This window comes from Mustela nivalis (genome assembly GCF_964662115.1).
Source record: "Mustela nivalis genome assembly, chromosome: 6".
Lineage (NCBI taxonomy): Eukaryota > Metazoa > Chordata > Mammalia > Carnivora > Mustelidae > Mustela > Mustela nivalis.
Genome location: NC_139025.1, coordinates 46,329,381 through 46,351,896, shown reverse-complemented (window position 1 = coordinate 46,351,896; position 22,516 = coordinate 46,329,381). Strand labels below are relative to the sequence as shown.

Sequence of the window (22,516 nt, the reverse complement as noted above, 5' to 3'; positions counted from 1 at the left end):
CCGATGCGGGGCTCGATCCCAGGACCCTGAGATCATGACCCGAGCTGAAGGCAGAGGCTTAACCCACTGAGCCACCCAGGCGCCCCTATTTTATAATGTTCTTAAGGATATTGTCTACATAGTGTTCTGGAGAAAGTATCTTTTTCTCCAGTTCAGTACCAGGTAAAACAGTATTGATTAAATCCTTCTTTTCTCTGACCACTATGCCATTCAGAGGCAAATATGTGGCTCATCTCTACATCAATCATAGATGACCTTATGATATCTACTTTGGGTTCTGGCTCTACCACTAGTTTTACTTCACTCTCTTATTCCCCAGCACCACCACACACATGTACATTCCTGTGTATTGTGTGTGTTTGTGTGCATCTCTGTAACTACCTCAAATTCTCTTTTGCAATGAGGGTGGCATAAATAAAAAATGGTATTGATATACTTTTGGATATGTTTATCTTTTTCAGATATATCAATTTTTAATTAATTTGGAAAGACCTTAATGAAAGACAGTGAATGTACCATAATGATTAAGAGCTGGAAACCTGAGGGGCGCCTGGGTGGCTTAGTGGGTTAAAGCCTCTGCCTTCGGCTCAGGTCATGGTCCCAGGGTCCTGGGATCAAGTCGCGCATCGGGCTTTCTGCTCAGCCTGGAGCCTGCTTCCCTTCCTCTCTCTGTCAAATAAATAAATAATCTCTCTATAATATATATAGATTATACATTATATGTATAATCTATATATATTATAGAGAGATTATTGAGATCACTTATTACCAATAATAAGTGATCACTTATTATCGATAATAAGTGATCTCTCTCTCTCTGTCAAATAAATAAATAAAATCTTAAAAAAAAAAAAAGAGCTGGAAACCTGAGAACAAAGATGTAAGGCCATAAATCCCATCTTCTGTTTACTGGCTATACGGCACTGGACGAGTAACAGCATCTCTAAGCTTCAGTCAGCTGACCTGTTAAATGGGAATAATGATAGTGTTGCTCATATGGGTCATTATTAGGGCAAGGTAGTACCTTGCAAGGTGGTTATAAGAACTAAATGAAATTTTATATAAAGTGCTTAGTATACTGCCTAGCACTTGAGAAGTGCTTTTAAATGTTAGCTATTATGGTCCTAACATGTACTAAGGGATAATATAGTTTTAGTTTCAGGAAGTAAATATAGTTTCAGGAAGTTCTTGAATTCTTGAAATTGTTGGCAAAATTTATCTGGAGGGGGGTCCTATACATGTAATCAAATTCTCAAAAGGAACAGTGATTCAAAAAAGAGTAAGAATCATTGAAGAAGTTAATTTCTTTTTTTTAATATTTTATTTAAATATTTTATTTTAATTTTACATGATTCCATCTTATTTATGTACCATTCCACACAGCTTTTAATAAGAGTTAAAGTCTCTAATAGGTTACATTTCATCTAATATTTAACTAGCTTCCCTTCAAAATTCATAGATCAAATATTGTCGAAAAAATGTAATGGCATTTTTAATCATAGGCATATTTTGTTCTGAAATCTCTTATAACTTTTATTACAATCTCTATTTCCTTTTATTTGCATTTTCATGGTAGATGATGCTGTCTTAACTTTTTATTTATTGCTAACATTTCAAGTGTGTCTCATTAACTTAAGATACAGAGCTGTTGAGGTTTTAAAAAATCCTTTATATGGTAAACAAATAGTTTATATTTATTGACATGATTGTGTGTTAGTATTGGTCTTTTTCTCCCATTGGTTTCTTTTATTGCTGTTTGCTTTGCCTTCATTTCTATGATTTCTGTGGTATGTTCAAATTTATTTAATTTTTACCAGAATTATAACATAACTTTTAACTTTAAAATGCATACTGATGGGGCTCCTGGGTGGCACAGTTGGTTTAGTGTCCAACTCTTGGTTTCACTGCAGACTGTGATGTAAAGGTCATGAGACTGAGCTCCACACTGGGCTCCAGGCTCCAGCCTCCGTGCTCTGTGCTCCAGGCTCTGGCTCTGGGCTCAAGGCTTAAGACTCTTTCGCCCTCTCCATCTGCCCTTCCCCCAGGTTGCTCTCGCGCTCACTCGGTCTCTCAAATAAGCAAATTTTAATTATTTTTTATTTATTTATTTGACACAGAGAGAGATCACAAGTAGGCAGAGAGGCAGGCAGAGACAGAGAGGGGGGAAGAAGGCTACCTGCTGAGCAGAGAGCCTGATGCAGGGCTCAATCCCAGGACCCTGAGATCATGACCTGAGCAGAAGGTAGAGGCTTAACCCACTGAACCATGCAGGTGCCCCAAATCTTTAAAAAGTAAATAAATAAAATGCATGCTGATAAGAGTGTTTTTATTCTAATATTCCTTTCCATTTCAGAAAAAAAAGAATATTTATAAGACTGTAGAACGTATATCATTTTTAATGGATAAAATAACTTTATCAGCACAAAAAGTTTAAACCAATGTTGATGCTTAGCCCCTGTAATGATAGGTTGGGATTATCTGTATAAAAGACCACTCAAAGTCATGGTGGAAATAAAAGTTAAACTTTTAGGTTTATCTCTTTGGTCAGGGACATGCCCAATTTTATATTTAGGTAAGAGTATAAAAGGAATCATTTTCTGATACTTAGTATTAGATCAGCTTGTCTCCTAGCCCAGTCAACCATTTGCAATTCTCTCCTGAATTCCTGTTTTAATTACTATGTAAATCTTTGTATCCAATGTTCACTCAACCCTTTATCCATATCAATTTAATGTATTGGAATGGGAAACAGCATCAGCATCTTGCAGAGACACAGTAATATTCAATTTTACTGATATTTCTGATCTTACATGCAGACAAGGTGGTCCTATAAAACCCAGGCAGTGGGTTATGATAATTTAAGCCATAATTGAAGAAATAGGCTAAAATACTATGGGTGTCTCTCTTCCACCTCCCTGAAATACGATTTAACCAGAATTTGGAGAGGATGCTGCTAGAGAAATAGAGGCTGCACCATCCTCTATAATGGTATGATTACCACTTTCCTGATATTTTGCTTTAATTCCTCTTCTGAATTATGAGGCTTTACTCTATCCATCTTAAGTTGTGGCACTTCTTTACTTTGCTGTCTTCATTACTCCAGTACTTATACCCCAAGTCTTACTTCTTATTCTGTTGCTGAGTAGACCCACCGCACACTTGTCCCATTTTTAAAAATCCATAGGAGACAGAAATCTAATTTGTCTCTGCAGCATGAAACTATTTTTGAAACTGTTTAGATATTATTATCAAAATTCTGTTGACCCTTGAACAATAGAGGGATTAGGGGCACTGATCTCCACATAAAACCTACGTATGACAGTGTGCCTGTGGCTGACTCTTGATTTGGGCTCAAGTCATGATCTCAGGGCCCTGGGATCAAGCCCTGTGTTGGGACTCTGTGCTCAGTGGGGAGTCTGCTTGAGATTTCTCTCTCACTCTCCCTCTACCCCTTTCCCCCACTCATATGCTCTCTCTCTCTCTCTCATAAATAAATAAATCCTTTAAAAAAAAAACCCCACATGTAACTTTTGAATCCCCCAAAATGTCTTCTAATGCCTTTGTTTCTTTTTAAGTATAGGTGACACACTGACTCCCCAAAAATTTACTAATAGCCTACTGTTGACTAATATAAACAGTCTATTAACACATACTTTATTTGTATATTATATGTATTAATATACTGTTTTTTTATAATAAAGTAAACTAGAGGAAAGAAAATGTTATTAAGAAGATCATAAGTAAGGGGTGCCTAGGTGGCTCAGTTGGTTAAATGTCTGCCTTCAGCTCAGGTTATGATCCTGGGGTCCTGGGATCAAGCCTGTTTCTCCCATTCCCTCTGACTCTGCCCCCTGCTTGTCCTCTCACTCATGCTCTCGCTCTGTCAAATGAATAAATAAAAAAGATCTTTTAAGAAAATCATAAGGAAGAGAAAATACATTTACAATACTGAGTTTAAAACAAACAAACAAAAAAACCTGTATATAAGTGGACCCATGCAGTTCAAATCTGTTGTTAAAGGATTAACTGTATATTTTTTAATTTACTAATTATCATTACTTTGTTTTCTTATCATTGATGTTTAGTTTGGCATTTTTGTTATTACTTTTCCTCTTATTGTTGCTTAGTTTGGCATTGTAATTCCAAATGGAAATAGCATTTGCGAGATTGTTTCAAAAAATATATGTAGGATTCAGCTTCTGGTAATGGTTGAGTAGCTTCTATTGGACAAAACATCCACAGATAGCAATGATAAATTCTGGACAAAATATAACACTGAAGGCACTGGAGAGCAACTACTTAGAAGAAGGAAATGACATTGAGTAAGTTTCCTGTTTTTTACAGCTTCTAGCCTGAGGAAAGTTCTCATCCATGGGGCAGTAAAAAATTGAAGAGAAAACCTCTGTTTTACTTGCTTGAAGAATCAGAAGACAAGATTCAAGTAACTACCACAGATGGAAAATGTGGGAAATATCAAGAAGAGGACACCCAGGTAGAGGAAGCTACAAATTCTGATGACAAATTCTGCCAGGTTTTTATCTGCTACCTGAACTACATATGAGCAGTACAGTACTCAAGCATCAAAGTTAAGGATATTTCAACTGCCATCCGTGCTACATGGTTTGGGATTTGAGTCTAGCCGAGTTAATTTTTGCTTAAAAAAAAAAAAAAGGAAAAGGAAAAGAAAAAGAAAAAAAAAACACAACACTTTTCAGAAGAATATAACTGAATCCAGACTCTCTAAAACATGTCATTTGCAAGATCCAAAAAACAATCCAAGGTTACTGGCTATATGAAGAAACTGGAAAAATACAACTCATACTCTCAGAGCAAAAAGCAATCATTGGAAGCAATTCCCCCTTCCAGATGACTTAGATGTTGGCTATATCAGACAAATATTTTCTCATATGCTCAAGTATGCTTAAGGAAAATATACTTTGATAAATAAAAAGGAAATCTCAGGAGAAAATAGTAACTATAAAAATAAATTCTAGAATTAAAAAATACAATATTTAAAATTAAAAAGTCACCAGTTGGGTGACTTAACAGCAGGTAGGAGAGGAAAGAAAAGTCAATGAACTTAAATCAACAGAAATTATCCAATTTGAAGAATAGAGGAGGGTGAGTGGAAAGAAGATAATAAAATGAACACAATCTCAGGACCTAAGTAAGTGTAAGTGGAATCCCCAAAGGAAAAGAGAGAGAAAATGAGGTTAGAAAAAAATATTTGAAGAAATAATGAGTGAAATTTTCCAATTTTGATGAAAGACATAAATTTACAGTTTCATGAAGCTCAGCAACCCCAATTAGGATAAAGAAAGTCTCACCTATATTCCTTATAATCAAAGTTCTTAAAACCAAAAATAAAAAAGAAGTCTTCAAAGCAGAGAAAAAATGACACCTACATAAAGGAACATTGATTCAAAAGATAAATCACTTATCAGAAATAAAGGAGACCAGAAGACATGGAAACATCTTTAACATGCTGAAGGAAAAAATGTGGTCAAGTCTGAAATCTGTATCAAATCAAACTATAAAGAATATAAAGAATGATGAAAAAATAAAAACATCTTCTATAGAACTAAGAGGGTTAGTTACCAGGAGACCTGCATTATAAGAAATGTTAAGAAAATTCTACAGACTGAAGGGAAATAGCTTGAATTTCATCTCTTCAGGAAGGAATGAAGAATACAAGAAATAGTAAATATGTGGGTAAATATAAGTTCTTAATTTCTAAAAAAGAAATATGACTGTGCAAAACAAAACTTATAATGAGAGGTTTATATATGTACATATATAATTCTCTATAATAGTATATAACAACACATAGCAACTATAGCTTAAAGGACAGGGGATAAATGTATCCATATGGTTACAAAGTCCTTACATTTTAGTTCAAGTGGTATGATATTAACTTTACTTAGACCATGAAAAGTTGAGGATATATATTATAATTTCTAGAGTAGTTGTTCTCAGACTTTTTAGTCTCAAGACTCCATTACAACCCTGAGAATTATTGAGAACTCCAAAGAGCTATTGTTTATATATATTATATCTACTTATATATTCATTATGAGAAGTAAAAATTGAGAAAATCTAAAAATATTCATTATTAATTCATTTAAAATAACAATAATAAATCCATTGTGTTAACATGTTTTTATGAAAAATAACTGTGTTTTCCAAAACAAAAATAAATTAGAAGATCAACATTGCTTTACCTTTTGTAAATCTCTTAAATTTCTAATTTAATGGAAGACAGGTAGATTTTCATGTTTGCTTCTGCATTCAGTCTGTTGTGGTATGTCATTTAGGTTGAAGTATATGAAGAAAATCCTCACACATATATGTAGTTGAAAAATGGAAGAGAATTTTAATAACCTTTTCAAATGATTGTGGATATTCTTCTCTAATACGATACCAAACATCTGAAGTGGAGGTTTCTTAAAGGTTAGTTGCCATGTGGAATCTAAAACCATATTAGTGGACTTTCTGTACTACCATTGGTCTATCTTGCACTTTGAATGATTGTGTAACATCATGCATGGATCATTGAAAGAGAGTGCTCACAGATCTTCAAAATGATGATACATTTCATTGGACAATATTCAAAATCACCTCAATATTACCTCCAATCCCATTAGAAAAGTTTTTAAGTTTTCAGAAGCCGCCATGCCAGTCTTACCACAAACAAAAGTGCTTACAAGTTTTCAAAAATTCTAATTTTAATTTGAAAATTTATATTTCACTGTTGGCAATAGTGTTGGGTATTTTCCTTGAAGTGAAAGGCTCATTTCATTTATTTTCAAAAGAATGTATACCCGACAACCAAGTCTGAGAAACCATCGTTTGTCTTCCATAGTTGTTTGTTAAGTCAAAAATGGTGTTCTGTGAGAAAAGTGGCTACTTCTGCTCAAAAGTCAAACAACCACATAAGTGCTTTGACTCAAGACAACCACTATACTTCAGCATGCAGGAGAATTACTTTAAATAGCTCATCTAATCACACAGAGTATTAAATAGACACATACTCTAGGGTTGGTGACTAATAAATATTTTCACTGCTTCAAGGACATTCTTAAGTGAAACTGACTTCCTTTTTTAATTGGGAACGCATGTCAGAAAAGAATACGATACAGTTTGGGCCACTGATTTGATTTGTGCTAAGGCCCAGACATTTTATTTACCATTGCTTTTGTACCATTAGTGAACATATCAACACAGTTGACCTGCAATAAACAATCAGGAGAGTTTTCAACACTTTGGATATTTCAGCCACTTATGTTTCTTCTCAGACAATAAGATAAAAGAATATCTCCCTGGATGATTAACTGGGGCTGACACCAGACAAATAGAAACAAAATTAGTCTTGCTATATCAGGTTCATTTATTTGTAAGACAAAAATATAAATCTGTAGACAAGGTATTAAATCACTCCTTGTTTTCAGTTAAATCTTTAAATCAATGAGTTTCTGTATTATTGGAGAAAGGCAATGCCATAATTTCTTGAATGGACTTCCCATCCAGTAGGCATTCAGCAATGTCAACTCTATTAAGACTTTACTGGTTTCTCAGCTACCATGTGTGGTTTCTCAGCCAATGGATAGCGAATGCCATATATTAGAGCAATATAATTGTGTAGTCTTTGATATGTTTGAATGGCTTTTTCATTCCTAGTTTGGAAGGTTATAAAAATAATTTTTGTTATTTAAAGTGCTCACCACGCCTGCATTTAAATTTTCAGTTCCTTTTGCCTTTAAACTCTGATCAACTGGTCTCAAAATGATGCTGCAGCCTCATTGGGCCATAATACTATTCAAAAAGCTTCTCTCATAGAAGATACAATAAGGTAAATTATCCAATGTTGCTAATTGAAAGAAAGTTTTCATCACATTTTATTTGATAAAACAAGTCAGTTTCTTCCAGTTCCTTTGAGGTAGATTCTTTTCATTATTGAGTCAGAGAATTCTAATCACTTTCATCTTTCTCAGCATCTTAGAAGTAAACAGGGTCATTGTGTGTTGAGAAATATATTTTTTTATTGTGGCAAAATATACATAACATAAAAGTTACCATTGTACTCATTTTTAAGTGTACAGTTCAGTGACATTTAATAGGTTCATGTTGTTATACAACCATCACCACCATCTAACTCCAGAACATTTCATTACCCCATACTGAAACTCTTATCCATTAAAAAATAATTCCCCATTCTTAAGTCAATAATCCATTCTTAACTATGAAAAAATGTGTTTTCACTTTAGAGTAAAATGTGATTAATTTTTTAAATGCATTTAATATCAAATTTTAAATTTTTTTAAAAGATTTTATTTATTTGACAGAGGCAGCCAGAGAGGGAGCAGCAGGCAAGGGGAGAAGCAGGCTTCCCGCTGAGCAGGGAGCCTGAGGCAGGGCTCAATCCCAGAATTCGGGGATCACGACCTGAGCCAAAGGCAGACGCTCAAGGTCTGAGCCACCCACGTGCCCCAAATTTTAAATTTTTTAAAACTCTTAAATATTGTAAAACAAATCTATCAGGAATACTTATTCCTGATATTTCCACGGAGATACAAGATTTCAAAATAACTACACATTGGATGATAATAAGGTTTCAGCAGATATGACAGGTATAACCAAAGAAAACTAGTAAGAGCCCAGTAAAAGTAAGAGAACACGCTGAGTTCATCTCTGAAAGTGCACATATTTACACCTTAATTCTATTATAACAGGAATTCTAGAAAACACAAGAATACACATGTATACAAAACGTTGACATCACTTATCATGTAGCCTGCTGTGTGTTCTAAAAAGAATTAGAGTACAATGGGTAAATAACATCTCAGTGTTCTAAAAAGAATTAGAGTACAATAGGTAAATAACATCTCAGTATTTTTTATCATATTGATTTTAATCTTAAGGTCACTGGAACATACTTTTTAAGAACTGCTGCCCTAGAGCAGCCACTTAAGGCAAAACAAAACAAACAAACAAAAACTAGTGAAGTGTAGTTAAAAATCCAATAGATAAGTTAAAATGGAATTCTTAAAAATATTCAATTAACACAAAAGAACACATGAAGTAAGAGACAGAGGAAAAACAACACCAACAACAAAACACAAGAGGGACAAACAAAACAAACAGTAAAATGTAAAATCTAAATCCAAACATATAATTAGTTGTATTCAAAAAAATACACTCCCATTAAAAAGTAGAGACTGGGGCGCCTAGGTGGCTCAGTGGGTTAAAGCCTCTGCCTTTGGCTCAGGTCATGATCTCGGGGTCTTGGGATGGAGCCCCGCATCGGGCTCTCTGCTTGGCAGGGAGCCTGCTTCCTCCTCTCTCTGCCTGTCTCTCTGCCTACTTGTGATCTCTGTCAAATAAATAAATAAAATCTTAAAAAAAAAAATCTGGGGGCACCTGGGTGGCTCAGTGGGTTAAGCCGCTGCCTTCGGCTCAGGTCATGATCTCAGGGTCCTGGGATCGAGTCCCGCATCGGGCTCTCTGCTCAGCAGGGAGCCTGCTTCCTTCTCTCTCTCTCTCTCTGCCTGCCTCTCAGTGTACTTGTAATTTCTCTGTCAAATAAATAAATAAAATCTTTAAAAAAAAAAATCTGAACAGTACTATCAACACTCTTAAACTAATTGACTCTCACTAACTGGAGAACACACATTTCTTCCACTTTAGCATGGAAATGGTCATCAACATAAAAGAAATCACAAAGGAAATTAGAAAATATTTCACATAGGGATGCCTGTATGGCTCATTGGTTAAGCATCTGCCTTTGGCTCGGGTCATGATCCCAGAGTCCTGGGATCAAGTCCTGCACTAGGCTTCTTACTCAGCAGGGAGCCTGCTTCTCCCTCTTTGCAACTCCCACTGTTTGTGCTCTGTCTCTGACAAATAAGTAAAATCTTAAAAAAAAAAAAAGAAAAAGAAAAGAAAAGATTTCATATAGGATAATAAAATATAATACACCAAAAATTGTAGGATGCTGCTAAAATAGTGCTTGAAGAGAAAAATATAACTTTAAATACTATATGTTAGAATAGAAGAAATATATAAAATTGTGACCTAAGATTTCACCTTAGAAACTACAAGGGGAAACTAGGAAAATTTTAAAAAAGAGAGAGAGACAAAATAAGTGGAAGGACTGCAATAGTAAAGATAATAGAAATAAGTGAATCAGAAAATTAACAATAAAGAAATTAAAGCCAAAAGTTAATTCTGTGAATATATAAAAAAAAAATCTCATGTACAGAAAAAAGCAGAGTGAAAACACAAACTGCCAATACCGTGAATGAAAGAGGGAATATCACTATAGATCTTACTAGGCATTAAAAGAAAAATGAAGGAATGTTATGAACAACCCTTTGTGGGTAAATCTGACAACTTAGGGGAAATGGAAAATTACTTTAAAAATACAACTTAACAAATTGTTAGAAGACAAAATATAAAATCTGAATAGCCCTTAAATTTCTTAAGGAAATCTAAGTTGCTATCAGAAATTTCCCTCAAAGAAAACTCTAGGGCTAGATGGTTTCACTGGTTAATTTTACCAAATATTTAAAAAAATAATAATAGCAATATTAAACAAATTCTTTTGAAAATAGAGAAGGAAGTAACATTTTCCAACATACATAATGAGGACAGCATTACTGATACCAAAGATTTGGTATCAAATCTTTGACAAAGATTTACAAAACAAATAAAAATTACAAACTATTGTCCCTTATATTTAAAGATGCAGAATCTCAGCAACATATAAAAAGAATAATAAATCATGACCAAGTAGAATTTATCACGGGAATGCAGCATTGGTTTAATATTTAAAAACCAATCAATTTAATTCACTACATTAAGAAAACAAGGAGAAAAAAATAATAAATTGAATAGATGTAGAAAAAGCATTTGACAAAATTTAGCACCCTCCATGATTTAAAAAAAAAAAAAAAGCAGAATAAAGAATATAAAGAATACTAGGAATATTCCTCAATCTGATAAAATACCTTCTATAACTACTTACAATCAATATCATACTTAAAGTATAGAAAAGTATATCATACTTAAAGGATAGGAAACAAAGCAAGGATGCCCATTCTCACCACTTCTATTCAATATTCCAAGAAAACAAGCAAAAAAAAAAAAGAAACAAAAGTTATAAAATTGGAAATAAAAAAGTAAAAATGTCTCTAAGTGCAGACAACAGAATTGTTTATATAAAACATCTTTTAAAACTTAATATTTAAATAACTAGATAACTACTAGAACTTTGAATGTAGCAAGTTCTCAGTATACAAGGTCAAAATACAAAATTATATTGTATTTATATATATATCAAAAGCAGACAATTAGAAGATGAAATTCAAAAAATAACCCCATTTATATTAGCATCAAATAAACCAAAATACTTTGAACAAATTTTCCAAAAAACAATACCTCTATACTGAAAACTACAAAATATTGCTGACAGAAACTAAAGAAGACTTAAATCAGTGGAGACCATTGTTCATGGATTGGAAGATGCAGTATGGTTAAGATGGCAATTCTCCCCCAAATGATCCACAGATTCAAAACAATCCTAATCATAATTCTACCATGTGGTTCTTAAAAACAGAAATTGGCAATTTTATTTTAAAATGTATGTGGAAATGAAAAAGACCTAAAATTTCTTTTATTTTTTTTAAGATTTTATTTATTTATTTGACAGATACAGATCACAAGTAGGCAGAGAAGCAGGCAGAGGGAGAGGAGGAAGCAGGCTTCCTGCTGAGCAGAGAGCCCGATGCGGGGCTCATTCCCAGGGCCCTGGGATCATGACCTGAGCCGAAGGCAGAGGCTTTAACCCACTGAGCCACCCAGGCGCCCCTAAAACTTCTTTTAAAGTAGTGCTTCCTAGTAGAACTTTGTGTGTGATGAAAATATTTTATATCTGCATTATTCAGTATTGTAACAAGCCATATGTAACTACTGAGCATTTGAAATGTTGCTATTGTGAAAGAGGAGTTGATAATTTAATTTAATTTTTAATTTTTTTAGTTAAATTTTATTAATTAACATATAATATATTATTAGCTTTTAGAGGTAGAGTTCAGTGATTCATCAAATGCATATAACACCCAGTACTCATTATATCACATGCCTTCCTTGACACCCATCATGCAGTTACCCCTTCTCCCCCACCCATCTCCCCTCCAGCCACTCTTGGTATGTTCCCTATAGTTAAGAGTCCCTTACAGGAAGTGCCTGGGTGGCTCAGTCAGTTAAGGATCTGCCTTTGGCTCAGGTTCTGATCTCAAGATCCTGATGAGATCAGAACCTGATCAAGCCCTATGTCAGACTTCCTGTTTGGTGGGCTCTCTGGTTCTCCCACTCCCCCCTCTGCCCTTTCTTGCCCCTCATGTGTGTGAGTATGTTCTCTCTCTCAAGTAAATAAATAATTTAATTTAATTTAATTTAAATGTAAATACTCACATGAAGCTAAAGGCTATTATACTGAACAATGCAGAAAGAAACCCTGAAAAAGCAGGGACTTAACACTACATGGCTTTGAAATTTAGTATAAAGCTACAATAATTAAGACTGTGTGACTAGCATAAAAGAGGCAAACAGATCAATGGAACAGAATAGAAAGCTAGAAATCAATTCACATTTATAAGGTCTTTTGATTTATGACAAAGGTGCTAAAGCAATCCGAAGAGGAAATGGGAGCTTTTCCACAAATGAAGCTGTAAAAACTGAGTATCTAAATGAAATAAAATGAACCCCTAACTTCATTTCATACTATACTCATACAAAAAGTGCTCGCTTCGGCAGCACATATACTATACTCATACAAAAAAAAAATTAATGAATCATAGACCTAAATATAAATGAAAAAACTCTAAAACTTTTAGAAGTAAACACAGAAAAACATCTTTATAACTTGGGAGTAAGCAAAGATCTCTTAGGTCATAGAAAGTATTCAGAAGGAATAAATTGATAGATTAAGCTTAATTAAAAGTTCAAATTTCTCATCCAAAGAAAAGACTAAGAAAATGCAAAGGCAAAGCACAGACTTCAAGATAATATTTGCAATACATATTTCTGACAAGGGACTCATTTCCAGCATATATAGAGATCTCCTACAACTCAAAAAAAAAAAGATAACCCAATTTAGAAGTGGTCAAAGATATGACTAGATTTTTCATAAAGAAGATATACAAATGACCAATAAGTCATTGGAGAAATGCAAATTAAAACCAAAATGAGATACAACTATACATCTACCAGCATGGCTAAAATTAGAAAGCTTGAAAAACCCTGTTGTTCTCTAGGATGTGGAGCAACTGGAACTCTCGTACTTTGTTGGAAGTATAAAAGTGTACCTCCATCTTGGAAAAAAGATCTGACAGTTTCTCATACAGCTGAACTTATACCTACCATATGATCCAGTAATTCCATTTTTAGGTATTTACCACAAAGAAGTGGAAGGACATGTCCACAAAACGACTTGTATAAGAATGTTTGTAGAAACTGTGCATCAACAGATGAAACTCTCATATAAACAATTTCATCTAATTAGTAGAATTAGTGTGGTCAACTGTCCTGGTTTCTCTGCGGCTGAGAAGTTTTCTGGGATGTGGGACTTTCTTGAGCAAACCAGGAGGAGTTGGTCATTCTAATCAACCACTTGAGCAATACAAAGACCAAACTACTGAAACATCCAACAACATACATGAAGCAGAAAACATTACGCTGACTGAATGAAACCTACAAAAGAGTTCATATTCAATGGTCCTATTTATTTGAAGTTCAGAACTAAGTTATAAAAACAGAAGCAGGAGAGTACATGCCTTTGAGGGTTTGGCTGATGGGGAAGAGGTATGAGGAACTTTCTGGCATGATGGCAATGTTCTCTATTTTGGTAGAAATTTGGGTTATATTGGTGTATACACATTTGTCAAAACTCTGAATGATAGGGACGCCTGGGTGGCTCAGTTGGTTGGACGACTGCCTTCGGCTCGGGTCATGATCCCGGAGTCCCGGGATCGAGTCCCGCATCAGGCTCCCAGCTCCATGGGAAGTCTGCTTCGCTCTCTGACCTTCTCCTAGCTCATGCTCTCTCTCACTGTTTCTCTCTCAAATAAATAAATAAAATCTTTAAAAAAAAAAAAAACTCTGAATGATAAGTTGAAATTTCTGTATACCTGCATTTAAAAATACCTGTAAACAAAATTGAACTATAGTCAATGATATACATAGCAATATATTAGTAATAGATATCCTGGAGTGAAGTGTAACTCTTCCTTCCTTGTCTGGTGTGGAATTTCCGAAAAAGTGCAGGGATAGAGGAAAGGAAAATAAGACCTTGAGGACTGCTCCTGAGTGGAATTGTTATGTTACGACTCCATCCATTTTAGGAAGATTTTCTTTAGCTTTTGACAACAGCTTCCATGTTGCAGAATCCATTTTTACTTTCTTTTGTTTTGTAATTCTGTGTTTTGCAGGAAGAATCTTCTTTTGTTTTCTAAATTAGTAGGCTTCTTTCATTGTTATATGTATGTAATTTGTCTGTAATCTTGTTTTATTAATTACCTCAGTGTTATTGATTTTTTGCTCTTTTCTAGCAATCTTATTTTTTTTAGTTTTTATAGTACTTATAAGTATAAGCAGAATCTCTCTATATTATGTCTGGGATCAAGCCCATTTAGTGGTCATTTTATTCCTCTGTAAATTTATTTATGATTATTTTAAAGAATGGTAATGCTTACAGCATTCTAAGTTTGTGTTACTCAGTGTTTCTTTAATAATACAGTACTTCTAAAATTGGATCTGGATTTTAAAAGATTAGCTTTTTTAGTAGATTAGCTTTTTTTTTCAGTTTTTGGGGGGATTCACAAAAATAAAAGTGCACACCGTAGAAAATTTTAGACTTAACTTTAGAGAATTTTAATCTTGCTAGGGTTTTATTTATTTTCACACACACTTTTTGTTATGGTAGTGACTAAGCTTAAAAAGGTACTCTCTCAACATCTTTCAAGGTATCTTTTTTATCTTTTAGTTCTTCTTTTCATATGCCCCTAAAATGTGTTGCTCTTATAAAGAAGTAAGTTATAATAATGGTTCTCAATCCTATCAAACCCAGCATACCCCTCTGATAAGTATTTTTAATAAACTCTTTCTATCCTGCAATTAACAATTTATTAATCTGCCTACACACATAACTTCAAAATTCAACATAATTGCCTTGGGTATAAAGAGGAAATAAAAGGAAAGCAATTGACCAATATTTCAATATGTAAATTTGGGGGCATGATGTCAGATGCTTGTTATCTGTACACAGAAACTGAATGGGACAGCTAAAAACACAGACTGTTACAGGGTATTGTGTTAGTGACTTACACACCACACATGGTATTGCTGTCTGTATCACAATTTTCCAAATTTTGGCCATTCTTGATAAAGTTCTGAACAAAACAAATTACAAATTTCCCTCAGTTTACATGTTATATGTGTGTCTGGAAATGTTGGCATCTATTAAAACTATGCAAACATAAACATTTTTTATATATTAAACAATTGGGTTTTTGCTCAGATCATTACAAACAGGTTTTTCATCTTCATGAATTTCTAAGAGGACCCTGGAAAGTTAGAGAAGGTTAGAGAGGAATTCTCTCATGTGGAGAACTCTCCTGTGAATTGTGGATCATCTAGCCTGCCCTGCCCTTGTGTGCTAAATGCCATCATGTGACAACCAGAACACAAACGTCCAAAACACCACACTGGGTGTTTTTTGCAGTACATCTCTTTGGCAATTGTGTCACTTCTCAGAATAATGTTTTTAATGCATAAGATAAATAGGATTACAAAGGAAACCAATTATATTGAAATATAGACCCCAGGTTAATAATCCCTGTGAAAAGGTGATACTGTACCTTTTTCCAGAATGCACAGTCGAGTTGAGTGTGACTACTAAATTGTGACTAAGTAATAAATTATAAGGTTTCCTATTTGGGGAAACAACAGAAGTCTTGGTATTAAAATATTGTGGATTTGAAAAAGTGCATTTGAGTGCCAACATCATTTTGTTGTCAACATAATGACTTCAATAAGGGACTAACATCAAGTCTTTAATAGAATGAAGCAAATAACATAGGAGCTGTATTTCTATTCTAATTTTGTATCTCATTAGAAATTAAGTGTATGAAATGGAATTTCCTCTATTTCGATTTCTTTTTCTTCTATTTCCTATTCTTTTCTCATTATGACTAAACTACTTCTCTTAATTAATATCAATTTCACCAATTTATTTATTCACATATTACTTAAGGGAGTAAGGTAATCATGGCAGGACAAAATCTTCCTCCAGCTACCATTGGCCAAGTTGGCAAATAACTTATTTGTATTAATAGGGTAGTTTAAACACAAGTTTAGGTTCTGATTTTGGATAGGATAGGAATTGCAAAGGAGAATAACCAAGAGTTTATTCCACTAAGTGCTCACTCAATGAGCTCACCTCTACAAGAGGTGACTCTGTTGAATGTGGATGAACAGCTTGTGACAAATGTGTGGAGTGCTATGATGACGAGTTTTATCTCTTCTAGGGTATGTCTCTGTGCCAGACTGTTGTCGTAGGCTCTGTAGTCATTCTTCTCTACTCTTCGAGAGCTTGTTATAATTTGGTGGTGATCACCATATCTCAGGATACATTAGAAAGTCCATTTAATTATGGCTGGGATAATCTTTCAGATAAGGTAAGTAGCTATCATGTATTGCTAATCTAATAATATAATAATGAAATTAGCATTAACCAAGAGACTATTTTAAGTGTTTGACTTCCAAACATTTACCTCTGGTTATAACAATAACCATACTTAAAGTTTATGCTTAAAGATCCTCATTTACATGTGTCACTTAAAATCATTCTTCAGAGAGAACTTCTCCCAAAGGAGTATTTTCTTTTCTTTTTGTGGACAATACTAATAGGGCCATAAACCTATTTATTAGTCATAACCCTATATTTTACTAATTTTTTCAAGGATAGTGTTGAACTATCTCTAGATAAATTGACTGCCTGTCATTAGCTAGTGAATATGGGTATATTTTTAACTTGTTAGGATGAAATTTATTCTCTCAAACCCAAGACCTACATATAACCTAAATATTTGGTTTGGTTTTAGATACTTAAATAAGGATCTTTTCTGAAAAGCTGGTGTTATCAGTCATGATCATGGGAGAGCATTCATAGTTTCTGGGTGTCCAGGTGTTTGTTCTAGTAATTTCTGGTGCTTTAGCTATCATATTTCACCTCCCAGCTTTCTCCATCCCCCTCCTAAAAGTGCAGTTTGACATAGCTTCATGTCATGTCTTTACATTAATATAACTTTGTGCTGAATTTAAGACATTCTGGAATATCATTTTATGAGAATTTCAGTTACCTTTCTAAAGAAAAGGAATTTTCTTCGTTTTTTGTTTTTGTTTTTGTTTTCCCCTGTAGTGAAATTTTCACCTGTAGTTCCAGCTGGCAGATTCTGTTCACTCCTTTTGCCTCTTCTCTCACCCAACATCTAGCAGAATAAAAGCAAATTCAATATGAAGTTTAGGCCCCAGAGCATTCTCCTTTTTTGCCCCAAAGCATATTTTTAAATAGTAGTGGGGCTGACCACTTAACATGTGACATTTCTCTACAGGTGTGACTCAGTAGGTGCTATTTGGTTAGCTATGTAGTAGCTAGAACCAGTCGTCTCTCATAACTCTCTTCAGACTGTGGAGTCTAGAAATGAGATCATTTCAACTTACCCATGTACTAAAAATATTTTCACAAACTGATGCATTGAAAAAGTTAATAACTTTTTATTTTACTGAACATCAAAGCATTTTTATGTCCTTTAAAGGACATAAAACCACAAACTATGGAAAATGAATTTAGAGATTTATGTGCCTATAGTTGGTGTGTTTTAACTTACCCTACCTGAAACAAATTAACTGTGGCGGGTGACTGCTTATTAAAAAAAAAAAAAAAAAAAAAGGTTTAAAAATGGCCCTGTCATACTCTGTTTACAGGCTCATCTTGAAGACATAAGTGGAGAAGAGTATATAGTATTTGGAATGGTCCTCTTTCTGTGGGAACATGTACCAGCATGGTCAGTGGTACTCTTTTTCCGGGCGCAGAGATTAAACCAGAATTTGGTATGATATCATAATATTCCCCAATGCCTGTTCCCCTTATTTTTATAAAAATAATGGAAAGTTTATATCAGTTTTCTGGGGGTTATTTGGGCAAAGCTTAAAACTAAAAAGCATTCTAGATCTCAGCCTCCTTTCTTAGTTGAAAAGAAATATTCATATGCTGTTTAATACTTTGTTCACAGGCACCTGCTGGCATGATAAATAGTCACAATTACAGTTCCAGAGCTTACTTTTTCGACAATCCAAGACGATACGATAGTGATGATGACTTGCCAAGACTGGGAAGTTCAAGAGAAGGAAGGTAGATGTACTCAATTAGTACTGAATAGATTGACAAGAACAAACCTAAGCTTTAACTCAAATATGAGAAAGGTAGATTGGGTGCCATATGTCAGTAAATAAGATCATTTAACCTGGATCTTAGAGCATTAGGCGTTACATGCATAGCGGGACCTATACTATAAAGAACTGTCATCGGACTCTAAGCCCATATATTACCTTTATTTGGGAAATGCCCCTGTGTGTAAAATGGGACCATCTCATTTCAGGATTCCGTGTTGGTTCAAAGCTGGCAGGGGATGATGAACAGGGAAGGAATAAGATTAGAGTGATTATGTTTCCTTTTTTATAGTGCTATTCAAAACCCACCAAGAAATCCTGGATGAAACTCTCAGGAAGCTTAGTGGCCATAGAAAATCTTGTGTCGTTCTTATTCTAAAACCATTGCGGCTCTGTACCATTAGCTGTGTAACAGGGCACTTTTAAGTGAAAGCTTAAATGCATATCTCCATAATGCTTTGAGCTAGAGAATAGCATTTTCTGCAATTCTCACTTCACTGGACAAGTTCCTTAACCCTTATTTTTTAGTCTGTTCTTCCTCTGTAAAATAGTGGTAATAGAGTTTATCTGATAAGATTGTTGTGAAGATTAAATAGGGTATGTGCATGTATATACATTATTATATATATACACACACAAAAATGTCCTAAAAAAGAGCCTCATCCTTAATAAGCACTATATTATTATCTGATAATCAAGTTCTAATTCTGATGTATTTATTCTTTTGTAATATGTGTTATAAAATCAAGGATATTAGATTAAAAGTCATTACATTTTATAGAAAGCAACTACATTATTTGACAAAAACCATATTTCAACATATTTGATACTAACTTTTTATATTATAAAAGTCACTGAATGCTAAAAATGCGAATGTGACCTATATTCTCATCACCATCCTATGGCCTTTTCACCTTTTCTTTTCTTTTCTTGTTGCAGTTTATCGAATTCGCAAGGTTTGGGCTGGTATGGCACCATGACTGGGTGTGGCAGCAACAGTTACACAGTTTCTCCCCACCTGAATGGACCTGTGACAGATACTGCTCCATTGCTGTTTACTTGTAGCAACTTAGATATGAGCAATCACCATAGCTTGTATGTAACACCACAAAACTGAGAGCATTACCGAGATGTGATTCCGCCATTGTCTTACATGAACGTGTATAATCGATGTGTTTAAATTCCACCTACATAAACATTCCATTATCTGTCGCAACTGAAAACAAAGCCTGGAAATGTGGCTGTGTTCAGCAGAGGACACACCTGTTACTTTTGACTTCATAGCAAAACGAAGTAAAATGGGAAGTGTGGAGTGGGAGAAAAGGTTTAGATCTTAAGGCACTTGATGGCTGCAAACACCCTGACTCTGGAACATCACATGCATATTTGCATATTTGCACTTTTATCTTTGTCCTCAAAGAGTATACCGCGGTCCCCAAAGTCACACTCCAGTGTTCACACTAGGATATTACACTGTACACCTAATTAGGAGGCAATTTTCCTATGAAAAATCAAAGCCTGTATATTCAGTGGTGTATTCTATGCAGAATTCTTACCCAATAAAAATTTTACAGTGTGAACAGTGCACAGGATTAAGGCGTAACAATGTATCATTCTTTTTTAAAATCTAAAATATATGTAATCATTGAAGATAGTTCTTTTAAGCATGATTGTAAAATACCAACTGAAATTATTCAATCATTTTTTTAAACAACCATAGTATCCTTTTCAGTGATGACTGGCAGTGTTCTTTGGAAAGCCACAGGCATTGCTTCAAGAAAGTATACCGGTGAAAATTATGTGGCTATTTTGAGTAGAATTGGTCAAGTGATTATTTTGTATGATTAAGATATCTGTAGTAGTTTAAGCATGATTCTTCAAGAAAGCAATAGTGATTTTTGCATAGGAAGATTTTGGTAGAAACTTCTTGGGACTAAACAAGTTTACAGATGCATTTAAGAATTATCCATAAAATGTACGATTCTAAGTTAAAACCTGAGTACATTTTCAAAGCATTGGGTTTAGCTGAACAAGATATAGCTGATTGTACCTATTGAATCAGAATTGTCCTCAGGTAAATTAAATCATGATACATTATTGCATTAAACTCAAGTGCAATACTTCGTAAGACATATAATTCCTCCTTTAGTTTTCCCGTTTTTATATCTTGTAAATGGGCAAAGCCAGATCAAATTTAATTCAAATTAATTCCAGCACTGAATAAGCAAACTGACGCAAAGGTACTAACTAGGTAAGTTTAACAATATTGAAATACTTCTAGAATTATATTAAAACTGTCTTGAATGTCCTATCCCAAATCTAAAAATATATATATATATATATGATAGGCTAAGGTAATAAAGGATTTTAAAATGCACTTTCTACCAGTATCTATACAGAAAGAAATAGATGCTGAATACCTCAAGATGCCAAGGGAACAGGCAACATTGGGAAGTTGTCACAACATGCTTAAGGACGACCAGCTACGTAAAATTGTCTGCTGATCTGTTTCTTCAGAACTGAACTAATACAACTGTCCTTTTCTGTCTTCTACTTTAATTAGAAAGTTATGTTTTATTTGTATTCTTAATATACATTTCGATGGAAAAAAAAACACCATTCAATGTTTTAATAATTGCTTATTTAGTAACTCCACAAAAGTTTAACAGGAACAAATGAAATTTTTAATACTTTCACTCTTTTGAAAGGCTGGTACATAGCCAAAGAAATTCCTTCTTTTTATCATACAAAATGACTTTGAACTCAATCAGAAGCATAAACCTACAGGTATGTTACTTTGGGTTTGTTTATAAGTTCTCTTGTTGTAACCAAATTCTTTAAAAATGCATAGTACAGAAGTTAACCTTAGTATTTACATGACAACATAACATGCACTTAACTGAGTATATTTTGAGGACAACTTCAGTTACTACATTTCTTTTCAGAAACTATTTATTTTCCTAATAATGTTGGGTGTCTACCTAGAACTATCTGAAAAGATATGTTATCTCTGTGACTCCTTGGGGTTCAAAGTAAATAAGGTACATTTTTTCTAAGGCCTCCCTAGGTTGTTTTCCTATTTGACCAGATAAGCAAAGATTACTTTAAAAAAAAAAAAAAATTCCAGGTAAAATATCTTGGTTCTTTCAGCTGCATTTGTAGATTCTTCCAAATTTCAGATTTGTATATTTCTTCTTATCCCTAACTAGGGTACCTGAATTCTTACATTTGTCTCCTTATACACATCTCCCATAATACATCACCAAAGACAAAGAAAGATAAGCTTCTGGCCCAATATTTGCTTAAAAATTCCAAAGCACTAGGAGCACTTTAAGTTTGGTCTCGAAAGAAGGAGTTGATGAAATCAAAGGGCTACCGATTCCCTGCTCATCCTGCACTGAAGCACATGATGACAATTTCAGACCTTTTTCAGTTAATTAGAATGGTGAATTTCATTGCTTAAGTGTGTAATTCTACAGTGATTAGCAGTACTTGTTTTTATTGTTTCATTTGGGTGGTCATTAATTTTGAGACTCTTACCACTCATTATAGCTGGTTGTAGTTTTATGAAAGATGTAATTTATAGTTAAAGTGGCTTTTTTATGCATAGCTGCCTTTTTTATTGTTTAACAGTGTTTCTCAGCTATACAGTCAGTTTCAAACTGGTCATAAAAGTATAGCTGTGGCCAATGAATGTATTTATTTGTTGTTTCACTAAATGGTAACAAAACACTACTGTTAAAAATAAAAGTGTTTGTGCTTTTATTTGGTGCTCTGGTTTGCTTAAAATGTCTCCATTGACAACCCTGAGTTTCTAGCATACCCAGGGAAGAACCCTAGTGCTACCAAAGAAAAGACAAAAATATCAGGAATTGCAAATGACAGTTTGTTGTTAGTGAGCTTATATTTACATCTGGACATTATGTCCCTCAATGTTATACAGATTTTGTGTGAATTTGCACCTTAGTTTAAAATATCAGTATGATTTTGATAGTACATTTATTCCAAC

At 34.1% G+C, this 22,516-nt stretch overlaps 1 protein-coding gene across 2 annotated transcripts in view; it reads left to right on the top strand.

Annotated features, from left to right (window-relative positions):
• Positions 1-22,272, top strand: part of GPR137C (G protein-coupled receptor 137C) — a 65,872-nt gene extending 43,600 nt beyond the window's left edge. For both annotated transcript variants that reach the window (XM_082735173.1, XM_082735174.1), the window contains 4 exons: positions 16,584-16,733; positions 18,043-18,168; positions 18,351-18,469; positions 19,447-22,272. In XM_082735173.1, the coding sequence (XP_082591299.1) occupies positions 16,584-16,733; positions 18,043-18,168; positions 18,351-18,469; positions 19,447-19,624 (573 nt within the window). In that variant the 3' untranslated portion in view covers positions 19,625-22,272. The remainder of the gene's footprint in view (positions 1-16,583; positions 16,734-18,042; positions 18,169-18,350; positions 18,470-19,446) is intronic.
• The last annotated feature ends 244 nt before the right edge of the window (positions 22,273-22,516 follow it).